Source organism: Dendrobates tinctorius, unplaced genomic scaffold (genome assembly GCF_039654945.1).
Source record: "Dendrobates tinctorius isolate UK_male_01 unplaced genomic scaffold, ASM3965494v1 ptg000028l, whole genome shotgun sequence".
Classification (NCBI taxonomy): Eukaryota; Metazoa; Chordata; class Amphibia; order Anura; family Dendrobatidae; genus Dendrobates; species Dendrobates tinctorius.
The window spans coordinates 34,869,009-34,890,498 of record NW_027361696.1 but is presented as its reverse complement, the minus strand read 5'-3'; the positions used below and the strand labels follow the sequence as shown (position 1 = coordinate 34,890,498).

The 21,490-nt window shown below is 43.9% G+C and overlaps 1 protein-coding gene and 1 long non-coding RNA gene across 3 annotated transcripts in view; one reads left to right on the top strand and one right to left on the bottom strand.

The window, feature by feature from the left end:
* The window catches only part of LOC141084888 (uncharacterized), a 93,763-nt gene extending 90,187 nt beyond the window's left edge, over positions 1–3,576 (bottom strand). For both annotated transcript variants that reach the window (XR_012231158.1, XR_012231159.1), the window contains exons 1-2: positions 3,472–3,576; positions 3,111–3,270 (exon numbers count right to left, since the gene is read on the bottom strand). This is a non-coding gene — a long non-coding RNA (uncharacterized lncRNA). The remainder of the gene's footprint in view (positions 1–3,110; positions 3,271–3,471) is intronic.
* The window catches only part of LOC141084887 (phospholipase A2 inhibitor NAI-like), a 122,751-nt gene that overhangs the window by 89,603 nt on the left and 11,658 nt on the right, over positions 1–21,490 (top strand). The window contains exons 3-4 of the mRNA XM_073569842.1: positions 2,068–2,214; positions 4,563–4,703. Of these exons, the coding sequence (XP_073425943.1) occupies positions 2,068–2,214; positions 4,563–4,703 (288 nt within the window). The remainder of the gene's footprint in view (positions 1–2,067; positions 2,215–4,562; positions 4,704–21,490) is intronic.

The following is a 21,490-nucleotide window of genomic DNA, read 5'->3' as shown; positions in this document are numbered from 1 at the left end:
ACACGCTCGATGGCACAGCTGCCTGTGACCAAAGTGACGAGAGGATAATGGAGATTTTGAATCTCTGCGTATACTTTTGGACACTGGACACTTGTAGATTGTGTGAGGCCCACTGATATCTGAGCGCTATGTGACACGCTCGATGGCACAGCTGCCTGTGACCAAAGTGACGAGAGGATAATGGAGATTTTGAATCTCTGCGTACACTTTTGGACACTGGACACTTGTAGATTGTGTGAGGCCAACTGATATCTGAGCGCTATGTGACACGCTCGATGGCACAGCTGCCTGTGACCAAAGTGACGAGAGGATAATGGAGATTTTGAATCTCTGCGTACACTTTTGGACACTGGACACTTGTGGATTGTGTGAGGCCCACTGATATCTGAGCGCTATGTGACACGCTCGATGGCACAGCTGTGACAAAAGTGACTAGAGGATAAGGGAGATTGGATTGCTTTTAAAAAAGCAGTTTGCGGAGCAGTGGGTAAAACAGCAATGCCATCGTGTCAGGAAGCCTTAGAAGGCAGCCCAACAACCAACACCACTGATACACCACAATTTAGCCTCCCCTTGCACTGCACACACAGTGACTTGTGTGTTGTGCAGGCCAAATCGCTAGCAGCAGAAGCAGTTCTTTTGTCTTCTTCCCTGCCTAACGCTCTCCCTACAGAATCAGCAGCAACCTCTCCCTATACTAAGATCGGCAGAAGTAAGATGGCGGTCGGCGTGCACGCCCTTTTATACCCCCTGTGACGCCCACCAAAGCAAGCCAATCACTTGCATGCCCTTCTGAAAGATGGTGGTGACCCGTGCCTAGGTCATCACGTTGCCCACAGTGTCCGTGGATCCTGATTGGCTGAACAAGAGCGCAAAACAAACTTTTGAAACGCGACTTTGGCGCGTAAGTCGCTGACCTCGTGGCCGACCTCATCCTAGGGTCGGGTTTCGTTTCATGAAACCCGACTTTGCCAAAAGTCGGCGACTTTTGAATTTTTTCGACCCGTTTCGCTCAACTCTAGTCCCAACCATTAACTCTATCTTACCGTTTAGTCAAAAACCTACATGTCTCTCACATCTCACTGTACATTTTACAGTGCCAACATTACCTATCTTACATTACTATACAGGAACATATTATTTACATTTAACATGGCACATTACATCATGATATTCACAAAGATGCAGGACACTGTTCACATTACAATACAGCACATCAACGTGATTGGTGTCCTCAGGGGTAGGAACACAACAACACAGTCCGCCACCGTTATATCTGCATGGACCAGAAAGTCATCAATCATCGGTCCTGCCTTATTTTTGCTGTGTCTTGCTATTTTGCATTCTTTTCATGGTTCTCCTCAGTGATATGCACCTTATTTTACTGAGTTTTTACTTAACACAAGATATTCCCATTTCTTGAGATTCTCATCTCTTCCTTCGAGAACCAGTTTCACCCATGTAAAGCCCTTCAGCAATGATTACAAGGTCAATCCTTTAAATTGCAATGTAATTGACAGTAAAGTGGAAGTGCATCCTGTATCCTTAATAAGCCGACACTTCCTAATACTAACAGACCAAACGATAGTCGGCACTCACATCTTAAAAGAAGTGCTTTATTAACCCGGTATTGAAAAAGACACAAAAAATGGTTGAACTCAACAGCACAAAAAATAAAAAGACAGAAAATAAAAATCTGCTGTGCTCCCAGGCAACATGTTTCAGACCTGCATGGTCCTTTGTCAAGCCAAGCTCTGACTTGACAAAGGACCATGTAGGTCTGAAACATGTTGCCAGGGAGTGCAGCGGATATTTTTGTTCTGCTTTTTTTCATTTTTGTGCTATTGTGTTCAACCATTTTTGTCCCTTTTATACCACTGGATTAATTAATCATTTTAAGAAGATTTGAGTGCTGGCTATTGTTTGTCTATTATTGGAGGTGAGCAGATTGCTCCTTTTTCACCCTTTATAATTCTATTCTACAGTCTTTACATTGTGATGCCATCAGGCTCAAAACATTGGTGCCATGTAAGAAGTTACTTTTGAGTGTTTCTTCATTTTTTTTAGGTGGAGTATTTTCCCTGTATTTTAAAAGATTCTGCGCTCCACAAAGTGAATGCAGTGTGAACGGATCATTTTCCTACTACTCCACCACAGAGAGAATTGCTACCACATGTTGCTTCAATGACTTGTGTTCTCCAGAAAAGCCCAAAGGCAAGTAGACAAGCGGGCATGTAAATCGCTCATTACAAGCTCTACGATCATGGCAAAGAAATGAGACAGAGAACTAATGCTATACTTTATGCTTATGGTAGGACTCAGAGTATACTTTGCCCATCAAAGAAAGCTAGAAGTAAATTTTTTACTCTTTGTTTCATTGCAGCCATTTGGTAAATTCAAAAAAGTTCATTTTTTTCTCATTAATGTACACGCTGCACCTCATCTTGACTGAAAAAAACAGAAATGTAGAAATTTTTTGCAAATTTATTAAAATAGAAAAATTGAAATATCACTTGGTGATAAATATTCAGACCCTTTGCTCAGACACTCATATTTAAGTCACATGCTGTCCATTTCCTTCTGATCCTCCTTGAGATGGTTCTACTCCTTCACTGGAGTCCAGCTGTGTTTAATTAAACTGATAGGACTCGATTTGGAAAGGCACACACCTGTATATATAAGACCTCACAGCTCACAGTGCATTTTTCATATAGTGCCCTGAGGATAGGGAATATAAGGCTATGTGCACACGTAGTTTTTTGGGTGTGCAGATTATGGAGAGAAAACCGCAGATAAATCCGCAGGACAAAAGTCCTGCGGTTTATCTGCGGTTTTTCCTATGGTTTTACACCTCATAATGGATGGGGTGTAAAACTGCAGCGTTTCTGCACCAAACAATTGACATGCTGCGGATTGTAAACCGCAGCAAAACCGCGCGGAAAAATCTGCAGTATGTGCACTGCGTTTTTTTTTCCAGTGAAAATAAAGGTACTGTATAACGCAGCAGATTTCACTACATGTGCACATACCCTTAAAGGGACAGCACAGCGCAGGATCTAAGTGCAATATTAAAAATGTCACAGATGAAAATACAAAGCTGATGCACTCACCAAATTGAGCTTGAAGGAACAGCGTATTGGCCCTGGGGGAATGTCCCAAACCAAGGTCCTAATTACTTGGTATGCTACATGCCTCCTGGTCAGCGGGGCGATCCTCAGTTGTCCGCAGGTATAAGAAAAAAGATAAAAATCCAGTCTGAGGCCGGCGCTCCTGAAAAAAGTGTGAGAGATCACCTTAATTAAACATTTTTTAAAAGAGTTTTATTCTGAAATGTAGCAGTAAAAACAACAATGCATTTCAGCTTAAAATAAGCCTTCATCAGGTAAAATATATATCTATACCGAAAAAATGACCATGTCTTTATAAACTCTTTGGCTATTAACCCGCGGCTGACAGCAGCATTTAACTCACGCTTCCGGGTATCGGGCTGGAAATCCACCCACCGGTGACCACCGGTTTGTTGACATGACCACCAGAGGTCTCCTCAAGACCTTTATGGTTGTCAGTGCCGGCAAGTGAGCAATTCTTCTATTTAGAGGTGATCTGATCATCACCTGTGTGTAGCAGAGCCGATCGGGTTATGGCAACCTTTAGTCTCGCATGGAGACTATTGAAACATGGAAAAAGTAAAAAAAAAAAATGTTTTTAAAATATTAAAAAAATGTATATTAAATAAAAATATTAAAAAAACAGAAAAAATATAAATGTTCAAATCACCCCCTTTTCGCCCCATTCAAAATATAACAATAAAATATATCAAACATACACATATTTGGTATCCAAAAGATCGTATCTGCACCAAAATGGTATCATTAAAAACGTCAGCTCAGTGTACAAAAATAAGCCCTCACCCAACCCGAGATCACGAAAAATGGAGATGCTGTGGGTATTTGAAAATGGCACAATTTTTTTTTTTAACAAAGTTTGGAATTTTTTTTCACCACTTAAATAAATAAAAACCTGGACATGTTTGGTGTCTATGAACTCGTAATGACCTGGAGAATCATAATGGCAGGTCAGTTTTAGAATTTAGTGAACCTAGTCAAACAAAAATCAAGTGTGGCATTGCACTTTTTTTGCAATTTCACCACAGTTGGAATTTTTTTTCCTGTTTTCGCGTACACGACATGGTAAAACCAATGGTGTTGTTCAGAAGTACAACTCATCCTGCAAAAAACAAGCTCCAAATGGCGATTTTGACTAAAAAATAAAATGGCTCTGGGAAGAAGGGGAGCAAAAAATGAAAATGCAAAACCAAAAATAGCTCTGGTCGCTAAGGGGTTAAGACTCCATCATTTTAAAATCAAATGATTTGCAGATTTTTAGAATCAAATTTTCTGAAAGTTCAGAGACCATTTCATTTTGTTTTATTACCAAATTAGACATTACACAACAATGTATCAGTTGCATTTAGGGAGTTCCCTTAAAACATTCTGTTTCGCTTCTATATCCATTTCTCGCTGTTTATCTTTTCTTTTTTTTTTAACTCCCATTTGTAAAAGTTCCAAGTACGAATTCTCAGATTAATGGAGTGATCTGTTCCAAGTGTACTCTGTCTGGTGATGCCTGTGGTGCCGATCAGAACATGAACTGTACCGGAAATGAGACCATGTGTATGCTCATGTCTACAAAGAAAACTATAGGTAATGAGAATATCTATCTATCTATCTATCTATCTATCCACCTATTACCTATCTATCTATCCATCTGTGAGAAGACTGTAGGCACGTTAGGATGCAGTAATGGACTGCACACAGATCAAGGGTGATAGGGGTTTATTATACAGGAGAAACTCCACACAGGGAGAAAACGGAGGGATACTGCTTCCTAATACAGCAAATGACTAATGGGGATAACATAAGGAACAGGGACAAGTAAAGCTGACAATACAATCAAATATAACTTATCACTCAGGCGCCAGTCACGGCTGAACTCCTGTCTGCGACTGGGGCCCCTTAGATTGTGTCGCAATGGGGGGTTTGTCACAGTTCAGAGGAAGATGATGTAAAATCTCTTTACGTTGGCAGTGTCCACCCACGGTCCTGATGGCGGCAACTACTCATAATCCTGAAGCAGGTCTTGGGTCCAACAGATGAGGTGATGAAGAAGGAAATGTCCTTATCCTCAGCGGTGACCGTCCCAACACTATGGAGACTTGTAGCACTGCCCAAACACAGTTTACAATGGGCAGCCCAGTTTGCTGTGCCATATCGATGCGTGCCTAAGTCCTGTTCACAGACCCTGTCTCTCACGGTCAGTGCTGTCAGCGGGGACAGCTGTGGCTCGTTATCGGCTGTGTCAGCAGTCTCAGCGAGGGCAGCGATGTCAGCGGGGACAGCGGCGTCTGAGCGGTACCCAGTCGGTAGTCTCACATCCCAGCCTCTGCTTTTCTCTGCCCAGTCACCTCCCAGCAGATTTTACCTCACAGGCGTCTCGCGCGCTCGACGTTCTTGCCCAAACTGATTGAATTCTCGTGCGCGAACGTTCTCTCAGCTTGACCACGCCCCCTTCTCCTGAGTACAGGGAGCAGTCTCATGATTTAAGCTTTCCCCAATGCAACTTAGACCAGTCCCAGAGGAGAAATGCCTAGTTAGTTTCTTCCCCTTACATTGCCCCTCGCTTTGTCCTCGCCATTCCACTGGCGAGAGTTCTTGTAGTATGCGTTGACATTCTTCTATGTTTCTAACAACTTGTTGCCAAACAAAACGATCTTGATCAAATCGGTGAGGGGGTTTTCCTGCTCTCGATCATTCAGAACATCGTAAACTAGGAATATCAGTTGGTTCTACTTGAGTAATAGAATCAGGCTGAAAGGACCAAGGTGGGGGCACGCTCAGCCCTGGAAAAATGGCCCTTGTAGGAACTTCAAGAGTCCAAGGTTTCTGTTCTTTTTCTGGTTCTGCCCGTGGTGGTTCAGGGCATTCGTCATCTTCTTTTTCACTAGTGAAAGAATCTCAGGAGCATCGGGTTCTTCTTTTTCTATTTGCATAGGGTCTCTAGACACACAGGGGCGTAACATGTTTCAGTGCACAACACGATTTGGAGCATCGTCGCCCCCTCAGGCTGAATTTCATAGACAGGCCCTTCAGAACTGACTCGCCGCCGTACACGATACAGTGTATTCTCCCATCGATGATCTAACTTATTTTGAGGATGTTTTTCTCTAACTACTACTCGATATCTGGCCTGTAGAGCTGTCCCCCCCCCCCCCATAGAGGAGCCGTCTCTTGGTGTTCCAACTCTCAAAACCAGGTCTGCACCAGACGATGAAGAGACTGCAATTGATAACCGTGTCTCACGTGTACCTGTCCTGTGTGACATGACCCGCAGGCCGGTAACTAAAGCAACAAGACAAAAGTGTCACGTATACCTGTCCTGTGTGAAACGACCTGCAGGTTGATAACTAAAACAAAAGGGGGACACCAGGGAAATGGTTACAACGGTGGGCCCTGCAATTGGGAACGGGGAAGTGGAGACCCCTGCACTCCCCTGAGGCAGTGTCCCTAAACACTCCTAACGCTCCCTATACAGGCTCTTCACCTGTCGCAAAGCAGGATACCTGAATCCCTCACTATCCCTACACCTATCCATTACTAGGGAACTGGATAGTGCGGACACTGGTCCCACCGATGCACTAATATACACCAAGGAAAAAGGGGAAAACACCAAAACACTTATCTTTCTCTGCTGCAGTCACCAGGCAGCAGAGTGCAGCACCAGATTAATTTTCAGCAATGGGTCGACACCTAAGAGCCAGCTGCCACCTTCACCTCTTTCTCTGCTGCAAACACCGGGCAGGCAGAGTTCAGCACCATTCATGTTTCAGCAGTGGCTAAACACCTTAGAGACAGCTGCTAACATCACCGAGGTTGGAATCCAAAAAGGAACTGCTATCACCAACACCAGCTGACACACCATGTGACCTTATATAGCAAAGGAGGAGTGGTCACATCAGCAAGGAAAACAACAGACATGTAATTACACCTATGGCCACTGGGGGCAATAACCCATATTAAGTCCCCAAAGGCCTGAAAGGAAAAAAAGTTTTCTATGAGGGAATCCCGAACCTGACACAGTTCCAAGAATTGGACTGTGACACCGTGTTCTTGGACCCAGGTGGACACCCCCGTCTGAGGGTAGTCCTCCTCTGGGTCCAGCTCCAGTTGGTGATCTCTTTTCCTGTCTTGCCAAAAAGTAGAGTATAGGGCGTGTATCCGGTGGTGCGATATACCCGGTTCCTGTACCCCCACACTAGTTCTGCTACAAATTCCGGTCAACGGGACTTACGATCTTCTTCTAAGGTCCTCAACATTTGGATATGGGTTCGAATGAACCATTCACATGCTCCATTGCCCTGAGTGTTGTAAGGGATTTCTCAATTCAATACAAATGGTGTAGCTCCTCCATGACTCGCCCTAAGAAACAGGCACCTTGGTCTGAGTGAATTCTTTTTGGGCAGCTATATATTTTAATGAATTTTTTGCAGATAGCGTAAGTTGCAGATTGGGCATTTTGGTCCCGAGTAGGGGTCACAACAGTGAACTTAGTGAAGTGGTCCACCATGACTAAACAATGTTCATACCCTTGTTTGGCTGGGCCTATTGTATGATAGTCAACCATCAACACTTCTAATGGGGCGGAGGTTACGACCTTTTGTGTGGGAGCTCTCTGTTCCAGAGGTTTAAACAGCTGACAGTTCCTACAGAGTCAAAATGAGGTTGCACTCAATTGCATTAAGGCATATCAATGTGAAATACAGTACAAGAAGTGTGAATAGCGTAATGGCTTTTGAAATGTAGGAAAAACACATGAGACATTTAGTTCCTACAGAGTCGACATACTTCTTCCACCATCGTTTTTAGCAGTGGATGGTACACCAGTCTCTGCAACCACTGAAAGATTTTCTTCTGACCAAAGTGGGCCCCTTTTTCATGTGCCTCTGTGACCACTTGATGTAACAGATTACCAAGTGACAGTCAGGGCCCGCTGTAGCTGGACTTTTCTATACAGTAATCCTTCTCTTAGGTTGAGCCTCTCCCATTTCCGTAGGATTTGTTTCTTATCAGGAGACAGGTTTTCTCTTTCCTCCTGGCTAGGTAGTTGTTTGAAGGCCATCCACTGCAGAGGTCGGGTGAGCTCTCCATCCTCCTGCTGAATCCGTACCCACTCATCACGGGGCTGTCCCAGCACACCTTACTGAGATTCTGCCCGATCTTGTTCCCCCGTAGCTGCCAAGATCCTGGCAGATCCTTGGAACTTCAACACTTCGTCAGCCTCCAGCTCTTCATCTCTGTTAGGGCCGGGTTGCTTATATGAAACCCTGGATAATGTAGGCTATTTTGTACTGGTATTTGGCCATTCTTGCAAACCAACATTGCTCCAGAACCCCTAACATTGCGTTCTCCAAGTGGGCCAGTGGGTTGTTGTCCGTGCGCACCAGTACCTCAGACCCAGATAGGTATTCCACAAACTTTTCTGTCATGGTCCATAACAGTGCCAACAATTCTAGTTTGAACGAGCTGTAGTTGTTTGGATTCTTTTCAGATTCATGGAGGGAACGGCTCCCATAGGCAATCACCCTCTCTTTCCCATCTTGGATCTGCGACAGTATGGCTCCGAGCCCATGTAAGCTCCCATCTGTATGGAGAATGAAGGGTTGAGAAAAATCAGTGTAGGCCAGGACCGGGGCTTCTGTCAGAGTCATTTTCAAGGCTTGGAATGCTTTCTCCTGGTGCTCTCCCCACTGAATTACCTGATTTTTGCTCTTGCTGGTATTCCTTTCAGCACTTCTAGTAATGGATTCACAATGTGGGTGAAGTTTTTCACGAACCGTCGATAATACCCAGCTAGCCCTAAGAAGGCTTGAACTTCCTTTACGGTTCTCGGGGTAGGCCAGTCTTGCACTGCTGCAATCTTCTCACGGGACGGTCGAACACCTTCTGCGGAGACCACATGCCCCAGGTACTCAATCTGGGTGTGGAACAGGTGACACTTAGATGGTTTCACTCGTAGCCCATGCTTCTGGAGTCCGCTGAGAACTTGCTCAAGGCACTGTAAGTGGTCTTTGAAGGTGGGGGCCAACACAATTATGTCATCCAGGTAGATGAGAGTAGCTTCAAAGTTTAGACCTCCCAAACATCTTTCCATGAGTCGCTGAAAAGTACCAGGAGCATTAACCAATCCGAACGGCATTCGGTTGAACTCGCACCATAGGTAGTATAAAGGCCGTCTTCACTCGGTCATACTCTGACATCGGCACTTGCCTGGACCCACTAGCCAGGTCTAGAGTGGAGAAGTATCTTGCGTTCCCCAGAGCAGAAAAAGATTCTTCAATACGGGGTAGTGGATACAAATCTTGCACCTTGCAGGCATTTAATTTACGATAGTCCACACAGAACCGTAGGGTAGCGTCTTCTTTCCGCACTAGGACAATGGGTGCAGCCCACAGGCTTTCGCTCTCTCGCATGACACCGTTCTGTAGCATTTGTGTGAGCATTCCTTTTACCTCCTGGTACATTTGTGGAGGAATCTGTCGATATCGCTCTCTCACAGGCGCAGCATTACCCATTGGAATCTGTGTGCGATGGCAGTTGTACAACCGAAATCATCCTTGTGTTGAGCGAACTCTTCCTGATAATGTCCTAGTACGGTCTTCATCGTTTCCACTTGCTGTGGTGTGAACTCTGTCAACTCAGCCCAGGTTTGTTCTAGGATGTGATGCCTCATTTTCTATGGTTGTGGTTCAAACACAGGGGTTGTCTCCATAGCTACAGTCCATGGATCTTCCATTATTGCCTTTAATTGGATGGCCAGTAAGTGTCATAGTGTCTTCCCATAAGTTCACACATCGCACGGGTACCTTTCTATCATGCACGGTAGCTAATGTCCTAGCTACTAAGAGCCCTGATGGTAGATTTTCCACAGTAGCTGGTTCTAGTTGTACCTCTACCCCCTCCAGTGGGTTGCAAGCTCGGACAGGTAATGACAACACACTTTGACTCGGAGGTAAGTCTAGATTGGTTGTAGCCAGAATGATCACTTTTCTCAACACCTTTCTTTCACATGAGACCTCTTGTGCCTGGGCCATCCAGATCAATTGCTGAAACACTCTCCTTTGTGGCATATGTGAGCTCCATTGTTTTAAGAACAAGTTCGGAGACTCGCTAATAAGAAGACTTCCAAACACTTTGAATACATTCATTCCTAGTGTGACAGTATGTCCTTGCACAGGGTCGCCAGCAGTTAACACCACTCCCTTGCAGCCCAGGTCTTTGCCGCGGACCTTAATCTGCATCCATGCAACCCCTGCGACCGGGATAGGCAGTTGATAGTCTCCAATCAAAGCGTTATGCCATCCCAGGCTCTGCTCTCCTCTGCCCAGTCACGTCTCAGCAGATTTTACCTCACAGGTGTCTTGCACGCTCAACGTTCCCGCCCAAACTGTTTGAATCCTAGCGTGCGAACGTTTTCTCAACTTGATCACACCCCCTTCTCCCGAGTACAGGGAGCAGTCTTGTGCTTTAAGCTTTCCCCCCTGCAACTTAGATGACAGCCCCGATGGTTGCGGATCCATCACGGAGGAGACATGCCTAGCTAGTTCCTTCCCCTTACACATCTATTATCTTTCTATTTGCTATCTATGATCTATCTTCTTTTATTTATTATTTATCTATTATCTATCATTTATTATCCTTTTTGTATATTATCTATCTATTATCTATTTATTATCTATCCGTTATCTATCATGTATCTATCTAATATCTATCTATCTATTATCTATCTATGAATCTATGTATCTATCTTCTATTATCTATCTATTATTTATCTATATATAATCTATCTATTATCTATTTATTATTTATCTATCTATATATAATCTATTGACCTATCTATCTATCTATCTAGAAAAAAAGATGGAACAGCACATGCAATCAAGTGGGTGCACCGGCCTCCCAGCAACTAATCCATAAACTTGCCAAATATACAGAAATAAAAAAATGGGAAGCAGCACTCCAGATTTAGCAAAAATATAAGAGTGACCTTTATAAGGCCCACATGGCATGGTGCAACGTTTCGGCTTCAAAAGCCTTTTTCAAGCAGTGAAGGAACAAGTGGATACAAACACATAAATAGGTGCATGGTAATGAGGTACAATTAACATAATAATCATAAAAGATCATTTTACGAATGAATATTTTCACATTTTCATATAATACATGCTGTCTAGTCATATCACAAAAGTGCCTGTGCTATAAGGGTATGCGCACACGTTGCGGATTTACCTGTGGAATTTTCTGTGCAGATTCTGCATCTCTTGGCAAAAAGCGCATTTAAAATTCGGAGCAAAATAGATGCGATTTTGATGCGTTTTTATACGTTTTTTATGTGGATTTCATGCGTTTTTGTAAGCTGAATAAAGATATATTTAAAAAAAAATGAGTTGTGATGTCATTTCCTTGTCCAACCTCTTCTTTTGCATACTCCATTGAAGAATAATGTTTACACACACAGATATATAGATAGATAGATCTATAGATACAGTAGATAGATCTGCCTACACACAGACCCTTACACACACACACAGCCCCACAGACCCCTGCTGACAGCAGCGCACACACACACATACACACAGACCCGCACGCACACAGCCCCACAGACCCCCGCCGACACCAGCAGACACCCGCACACATATACACAGACCCCAGCAGACAGACCAGCATACATACTCTGCACACACATAGCTCTGCCCACACACATTGTCTCCACCCACACACTCTTCCTCCTCCTGTTCTGCAGCGTTTCTCGCACGCAACTCCGCAGCAAAACCACAGATCTTTTTAAACCTGCAGTTTTGCTGCGGATTTGCCTGACTCAATGAAAGCCAATGGGTGCAGAAACAGCCAGATATGTTGTGCATGACCAAATATAACATGCGTACGCACATGCGTTCTATACGCATGCATTTTTTTACTGCGTTGGCCCAGGAAGTGATTCAATCACCTGATAATTGAGAGCTCTATAAAAGGAAGTGTGGACATAGCAAGGCCATAACTCTCTGGATGCTGGTCAATACCACAACACTGGCTATGTAAGTATAGAACCTTAGAAAATATCATCCTCCCTCACTGCTGTTTGTACTTTTTTCTGGTTACTTTCAGACGTTTTGACTGATCTGGTACAGTGATTGGCTCCTGGTTGGCTCCTGGTGCAGCGGGTTTCTCCAGTTCATCTCCTGGTGCTGCTTTCTGTCGTGGTGAGGACAACACTGTCTATGTAAGTATAGAAACTTTGGAAATGTCTGTCTCTCAGAATGCTTTTTCTGTTCCTTGTAGACTGGCCGATTCTCTCTGGTGCAGTGGGTGTCTCCTGTTGCAGAGGATATCTTCATTTCGTCTCCTGGTGCTGTGGTTGTCTCCTGTTGCTGCTGTCTGTCTCTGTCCTGTGCTGACTGTTGTGGTGTTGGACTACTGCCTGTAATGTAAGTATTGCTGTCCTTTTTTTCTTCTACATTGTTTTTGGATCTTTACAAGTTTAATTTTTCTTCTGTTCTTTTCTGTAGTGTCTCACTTGACTGCTGCCTGCTCTTCAAAATGAAGTGAAGAACAGACTTCTTCCCAGGGTGGACCGGACAAAGATTATGTAACCACATTTGCTATACAGTTTGGTTTTTGGTATGTATTGACTGGCAATACTACACATGTTAAATCATTTAATTTCTTTACAGGTACCTGGCAGTGATGAAGAGCATGAGCAGTCCAGTGGAAAGGATTCTTCCCAGGGTCGTCGGGCTCATGTGTCTCAGGAGGAAAGACGGGGTGTATGTCTCCTTTCATCAGAGTTGCATTACAATTTTTTTTCAGTTTTACTTAAAATTCTTTTGTTTCAATAATATCTATAGGTTTCACAATGGGAAGAAGCCACACTCGACATAGACAATGAGCAACTTATTCATCTTGTGCAAGAGTGAGTACCGTTGCAGGACACCTGTGACTGTCAGCACTCTGACAATGTGGTGATGCTACGGATCTGGGAAGAAGTGGCAACATCGCTGCTGCCTGGTTGGGACCGTGCCACGCCGCGAGCCAGAACTGATTTTGGTAAGTATTGCAATGTGATCTAGACCGGCAGTGAACCTGTGAATGGATGTGCATGGTTTTCTAATTTTTTTTTCCCCTTTACAGTGAAGCAAATCAAAATCCGTTGGCGCTCAATGAAGGACCACTTCAACAAGGACATGAGAGAGGCGCTTCGGGTTCAAAGTGGTTCTGCTGCAAAGTTCCGCAAATACAAGTACCACCGGGACCTTGCCTTTCTGAGGCCTGCCCGTGCTCAGCAAATGTAAGTATATAATTTTTTTTTTCTTTTTACTACTGTTTACTTTTTTTCCATACACAGAACCAGGAGCAGCACAACACAACCTTGATTTTTGCACTAAAGTATTTCTCATTTCCACACAGAACCTGGAGCAGCACCACACAACCTGGATCATCCTCGGTTGAAGTTGCCCCTCATCTACCAGCCACTGAACAGACGCAGTCCTAGTCATCCACCAGCAATGGAGCAACCTTGAAGGCTTCACTGGCTGGGAAAGAGGCAGACTGTGAGAGAGCGATATCGACAGATTCCTCTGCCTCTGCCTCTGCTTTTGCTGGGTCTTCTCGTCAGTGGCAGAGGGCCTGGGAGAGGTCAGGCATGCCCGAGTTTCTGCAATTAAGCTTGGTCTTCCAGGATGGGGTTAGGTTGATTGCTGACAGAGTGAAGAGTGGGTTCAAGGAAGTCAACAATCACCTTGACCGGAGGATACTACCAGCAGCCAATCTACTATCCAGCTCCCACAGCACTGAACTATCCGCCACCACCACCGCTTCCAGTTCACCGAGCGACCACACTGCCAAGTCCTTCAACCCTGCAGCCGGCAGGATCAACGATGCTGCCCAGTCCACCACCCATGCCCACTACAGCACCCCTGCCAGGCCAGCACCCCTACCCATTCCACCACACCTGCCCACTACAGCACTCCTGCAGCCAGCAGTATCCACAATGCGACCCAGTCCAGCACCATGCCAGATGACTCCTACAGAGCCCAGCACTCCCACTCAGCCAAGAAAAGTGAGGTCCAAAAAATCTTGGCATCAGGACTAAAACCAGGAGTCAAAAAAATCTGCTCACCTTGAACCCACCACCTCCGCCCTCACCTACCAATTTGTCACTACCTTCCCTTGTGTCTCTGTTTGTTCATTTCAGTTTGTCTATCGATTTCCATGATTCCACTTTGTCATCTATCCCCAATGTCTCCACTGCCAACCCTGATCCAATCCTTCAATTTGTTGCCCCTTCCCCTGTAGACCCTTCTCCTGTAACCCCTTCCTCATCAACTACCACCCAATCCTCACAGCTCCACTCCCCCAAGGTCCTCTCCATTTCACTCTCACGTAAACCCTGAAGAAAAAACAAATCACCCCAACCTTAACCATTTTTTTGTAAAAGTGTTTAAAATAAAAGTTGCATTTTGTTAGCACTTTATCTTGTGGTTTTTTTTAATCTTCATGTGCCGCCATCAACACAAACACACTTTATTTTTGACGTAAGGTATGACACAAACACACTTTATTTTTAAGGGAAGGTAGTTTATACAGTGGGGCAAAAAAGTATTTAGTCAGTCAGCAATAGTGCAAGTTCCACGACTTAAAAAGATGAGAGGCGTCTGTAATTTACATCATAGGTAGACCTCAACTATGGGAGACAAACTGAGAAAAAAAAATCCAGAAAATCACATTGTCTTTTTTTTTTCATTTTATTTGCATATTATGGTGGAAAATAAGTATTTGGTCAGAAACAAGCAATCAAGATTTCTGGCTCTCACAGACCTGTAACTTCTTCTTTAAGAGTCTCCTCTTTCCTCCACTCATTACCTGTAGTAATGGCACCTGTTTAAACTTGTTATCAGTATAAAAAGACACCTGTGCACACCCTCAAACAGTCTGACTCCAAACTCCACTATGGTGAAGACCAAAGAGCTGTCAAAGGACACCAGAAACAAAATTGTAGCCCTGCACCAGGCTGGGAAGACTGAATCTGCAATAGCCAACCAGCTTGGAGTGAAGAAATCAACTGTGGGAGCAATAATTAGAAAATGGAAGACATACAAGACCACTGATAATCTCCCTCGATCTGGTGCTCCACGCAAAATCCCACCCCGTGGGGTCAGAATGATCACAAGAACGGTGAGCAAAAATCCCAGAACCACGCGGGGGGACCTAGTGAATGAACTGCAGAGAGCTGGGACCAATGTAACAAGGCCTACCATAAGTAACACACTACGCCACCATGGACTCAGATCCTGCAGTGCCAGACGTGTCCCACTGCTTAAGCCTGTACATGTCCGGGCCCGTCGGAAGTTTGCTAGAGAGCATTTGGATGATCCAGAGGAGTTTTGGGAGAATGTCCTATGGTCTGATGAAACCAAACTGGAACTGTTAGGTAGAAACACAACTTGTCGTGTTTGGAGGAAAAAGAATACTGAGTTGCATCCAACAAACACCATACCTACTGTTAAGAATGGTGGTGGAAACATCATGCTTTGGGGCTGTTTCTCTGCAAAGGGGCCAGGACGACTGATCCGGGTACATGAAAGAATGAATGGGGCCATGTATCGTGAGATTTTGAGTGCAAACCTCCTTCCATCAGCAAGGGCATTGAAGATGAAACGTGGCTGGGTCTTTCAACATGACAATGATCCAAAGCACACCGCCAGGGCAACGAAGGAGTGGCTTCGTAAGAAGCATTTCAAGGTCCTGGAGTGGCCTAGCCAGTCTCCAGATCTCAACCCTATAGAAAACCTTTGGAGGGAGTTGAAAGTCTGTGTTGCCAAGCGAAAAGCCAAAAACATCACTGCTCTAGAGGAGATCTGCATGGAGGAATGGGCCAACATACCAACAACAGTGTGTGGCAACCTTGTGAAGACTTACAGAAAACGTTTGACCTCTGTCATTGCCAACAAAGGATATATCACAAAGTATTGAGATGAAATTTTGTTTCTGACCAAATACTTATTTTCCACCATAATATGCAAATAAAATGAAAAAAAAACAGACAATGTGATTTTCTGGATTTTTTTTCTCAGTTTGTCTCCCATAGTTGAGGTCTACCTATGATGTAAATTACAGACGCCTCTCATCTTTTTAAGTGGTGGAACTTGCACTATTGCTGACTGACTAAATACTTTTTTGCCCCACTGTATATAACTCAGCAAACATTAGGGATAATTTTTTACATTACATGTTAACATCACACATAACAGGTATGTTAATATTTGACATTACAGGTATGTTTTAAACATAACAGGTACAAAACATAAGAGGTACATTTAATTTAGCAGCTTAAATTATTTTGTCTTGGTATGCCACACGTCCATTATCTGAAACAAAGAAAACGGCAAACCTATCCCTTATCGGGGCAACTTCCACTGTGGCTCTCAGAGGGTGAAGTTGGTAATCATGCAATGTAGCAGGTCCCTCAGGTTGTAAGCTTGGTCGCTCTTTTACCAATATGTAGTTTTGCAGAACAACACATGCTGTCACAAACTCGTCAATAGTGTCGATTTTTAGGTTAGTGGATGTGCACAAAATGCGCCATTTCGATACCAGCAATCCAAATACACACTCCACAGTTCTTTGTGTCCTTGTCAGTCTGTAGTTGAAAATTTTTTTTGTGTGATTTAAGTTTCTACTAGAGTGTGGCTTAATGAGGTCGGCACACATTTGGAACACCTCATCACCAACAAAAACAAAAGGCATTGGCAGTCCATCAGTGTTAGGCAGAGGTCGTGGTGGCGGAAAATTAAAATTATTCCCATACAGACGTTGGCCCATGTCTGAGTTTTTGAACATCTGCTAGTCATTGCCTCATCCAATTGAGCCAATGTCCACAGCAACAAATCTACAATCAGCATCTGCAATAGCCATTAGAACTATGGAAAAATATTTTTTCTAATTGAAGCACTCTGTTCCACTTCCAGCTGGTTTCATAATCCTAATATGTTTGCCATCCACAGCCCCACACAGTTAGGAAAATTGCAAATTTCCTGGAATTTGGAAGCATTTTCAATCCAGAGTTCACTTGTGGGTTGGGGGAGGAATTCTTGCTGCAGAATGCCAACTAAAGCATGACAAGTGTCTACAATAATCCCAGAAACGGAGGATACCCCAATCCGGAATTGGAAATGTAACGATGACAATGTCTCTCCAGTAGCCAGGAACCTGCGGAAAATAAAAAGGAAAAGCAAGAATCAGTACACTGCTTAGGGTTAGGGTTAGGGATAGGGTTAGGGATAGTGTAGGGTTAGGAATATTTGTGACAGGAGTTTCTTTTTCAACACTACGTACCTCAGGGTGACCAAGAGACGTTCCTCGGCAGGAATTGCTCGACGGAGCTGTGTGTCCTGCCTGGCGATGGATCCTTGGTCATGTAGCAGCAAGTCATGGAAACTCTGTTGCAACATACTCGTGTAGTTTAAAAACTTCTCCAGGTTTTGCTGCAGCTAGCTGTACAAAGAGTGGTAGGCTCCATGGCTCTCTTGGAGTTCAAGGATGGGGTGTTGCCAATGGCGATGATGATGTCTCCTCAGTCGTTCTTATCAGGAACACCGCACTGCACTTGCTCCCTGAGCCAGTGTGCGTGTCCTGAGTAAAGCGAACTGTGCTCAAAGATACCTGTGGAGCGGGCAGCAGCCGAGTAGGTGCATACTTCAGAACAGCAGGACCTGAAGCGCATGACTGCTGGGGGCGTGGCCTAAACCCCAGAGAGCTAGGAGCTGCACGAGAACTCCTAGCAGGGTAACTGCGAGACAAAGTTACCAAGGGGCATAGACAGGGAGGATAGTCAGGACGTAGCCAATGAGTCATACACAGAGATAGCTGCAAGGTACAAGAGGAGCGAGCAGAGAGTAGTCAGATCACAGGCAATGAGTCATACACAGGGAGGGTAGCGAAGTAAAGAATCAACAGGCAAACTCACAACGGGGAACAGAACCGGGTCAGAACCATATTAACAAGCTATAACAACAAACAGGCACAGGCACACAGAGGTCACCACACTCAGCCAAAGGCAAAAGTATAACTCACAGGGATTGGAGCTTCCCAGGGGTTTAAGAAGCTTTCCCAGAACCATAGAGAGGCCACAATGATTAACCCCAGGTGTGCAGGTCAAAACCTACACTGAGCTCCAGACATTAACCCCTGACGTACAGCTCAAAAACCTGCACTGGGATCATGACAGTTCTCTTCTTCTGTGTTCTTGACAAGCAAAAGCAAAGGCATCAGCCAACTTCAGTTGTAAATCCAGATCTTCTAAGAAGCTGTCCAGGTCAAGATCCATCTTGCAACTAGATACAGCAGCCAAAGATGAGGATTTCCACAGTGCAGTGTGTCTATATATATATATATATATATACAGTGGGGCAAAAAAGTATTTAGTCAGTCAGCAATAGTGCAAGTTCCACCACTTAAATAGATGAGAGGCGTCTGTAATTTACATCATAGGTAGACCTCAACTATGGGAGACAAACTGAGAAAAAAAAATCCAGAAAATCACATTGTCTGTTTTTTTTTCATTTTATTTGCATATTATGGTGGAAAATAAGTATTTGGTCAGAAACAAAATTTCATCTCAATACTTTGTGATATATCCTTTGTTGGCAATGACAGAGGTCAAACGTTTTCTGTAAGTCTTCACAAGGTTGCCACACACTGTTGTTGGTATGTTGGCCCATTCCTCCATGCAGATCTCCTCTAGAGCAGTGATGTTTTTGGCTTTTCGCTTGGCAACACGGACTTTCAACTCCCTCCAAAGGTTTTCTATAGGGTTGAGATCTGGAGACTGGCTAGGCCACTCCAGGACCTTGAAATGCTTCTTACGAAGCCACTCCTTCGTTGCCCTGGCGGTGTGCTTTGGATCATTGTCATGTTGAAAGACCCAGCCACGTTTCATCTGCAATGCCCTTGCTGATGGAAGGAGGTTTGCACTCAAAATCTCACGATACGTGGCCCCATTCATTCTTTCATGTACCCGGATCAGTCGTCCTGGCCCCTTTGCAGAGAAACAGCCCCAAAGCATGATGTTTCCACCACCATGCTTTACAGTAGGTATGGTGTTTGATGGATGCAACTCAGTATTCTTTTTCCTCCAAACACGACAAGTTGTGTTTCTACCAAACAGTTCCAGTTTGGTTTCATCAGACCATAGGACATTCTCCCAAAACTCCTCTGGATCATCCAAATGCTCTCTAGCAAACTTCCGACGGGCCCGGACATGTACAGGCTTAAGCAGTGGGACACGTCTGGCACTGCAGGATCTGAGTCCATGGTGGCGTAGTGTGTTACTTATGGTAGGCCTTGTTACATTGGTCCCAGCTCTCTGCAGTTCATTCACTAGGTCCCCCCGCGTGGTTCTGGGATTTTTGCTCACCGTTCTTGTGATCATTCTGACCCCACGGGGTGGGATTTTGCGTGGAGCACCAGATCGAGGGAGATTATCAGTGGTCTTGTATGTCTTCCATTTTCTAATTATTGCTCCCACAGTTGATTTCTTCACTCCAAGCTGGTTGGCTATTGCAGATTCAGTCTTCCCAGCCTGGTGCAGGGCTACAATTTTGTTTCTGGTGTCCTTTGACAGCTCTTTGGTCTTCACCATAGTGAAGTTTGGAGTCAGACTGTTTGAGGGTGTGCACAGGTGTCTTTTTATACTGATAACAAGTTTAAACAGGTGCCATTACTACAGGTAATGAGTGAAGGAAAGAGGAGACTCTTAAAGAAGAAGTTACAGGTCTGTGAGAGCCAGAAATCTTGATTGCTTGTTTCTGACCAAATACTTATTTTCCACCATAATATGCAAATAAAATGAAAAAAAACAGACAATGTGATTTTCTGGATTTTTTTTTCTCAGTTTGTCTCCCATAGTTGAGGTCTACCTATGATGTAAATTACAGACGCCTCTCATCTTTTTAAGTGGTGGAACTTGCACTATTGCTGACTGACTAAATACTTTTTTGCCCCACTGTATATATATATATATATAGAAATCCCATGAGACACGCCTACTGGGTGTCTGATGTTAAGGAAAAGCTACTGCATGCATGCAAAAACACATACACACGAATGTAAACGCAGTGTTTTTTTGCCAACATGCGTAAGATGATGCAGATAAAACCGCTGCCAAAACATGCGTTTGCATGCATTTGGAAATGCGGATGATACGCAGAGGAATCAAACGCAAATGTGAACCTAGCCTTAGCGGCTAGTGACAGGAAGATTATGCACAGTACATGCGCGGTCATCTCCCAAACACACCAACTATGGTGTATATTCAAAGAAAATGGTGATTATGGCAATCCACACTTGGGTGAGTGATAAGATATTAATGCGATGCAGATGATTTCACTTGCAGCACAATTAGCAATACATGCTTTTTTACTGTAAGTCATCTAGCCACTTGCACTTTATAGCACAGGCACTTTTTTGATATGACTAGACAGCATGTATTATATGAAAATGTGAAAATATTCATTTATAAAATGATCTTTTACAATTATTATGTTAATTGTACCTCATTACCATGCAACTATTTATATGTTTGCATCCACTTGTTTCTTCACTGCTTGAAAAAGGCTTTTGAAGCTGAAACATTCCACCACACCATATAGGCCTAATAAAGTTCACTTTTATATTTTTGCTAAATCTGGAGTGCTGCTTCCCATTTTCCTATCTATCTATCTATCTATCTATCTATCTATCTATCTATCTATCTATCGTCTATCTATTTATCCATCTGTCTATTATCTATATATTACCTATTAGAGTTGAGCGACTTTTGGTTTTTTAGGGTCGCGTTTCATTTCGTGAAACCCGACTTTTCCAAAAGTCGGGTCGAGCAAGATCGTCCGATTATAGGGAAAAGTCGGGGTCGTCCCGAAACACGAAACCCAATGTAAGTCAATGGGGAACAAAAGTCGGCAGTGAGAGGAGGACAGGAAACACACCTACAGTGCCCATTTGAATGCCAAAAGCATCAATTCTTCTTACTTAAGCTTGTCAACCTTAATTAACTTCATAATATAAGTTACGCACTGAAAAATGGGGGTTATTTGGCTAAAGTTGTGGGGGGGGGAGGGCTGGCTGCAGGTTTTCATGTGCCCTGGGCGAAACAGCGCCCCTTTAACACATACCACAACTCATCATGCTCCGATACGGCAGATAAATAGTGGTATAGTACAATGAAAAATACCTCACTTTTTACATCTCATGACGAGGCCCATCTATTTCTCCATGCAGAATCATTGGTCCCATATAATGTTTGAAACAGTATATGATGAGCTCCACATAATGCTACAGTATATGTTGGTCCCCATGGATGAAGCTCCAATGTCTTATGGGCC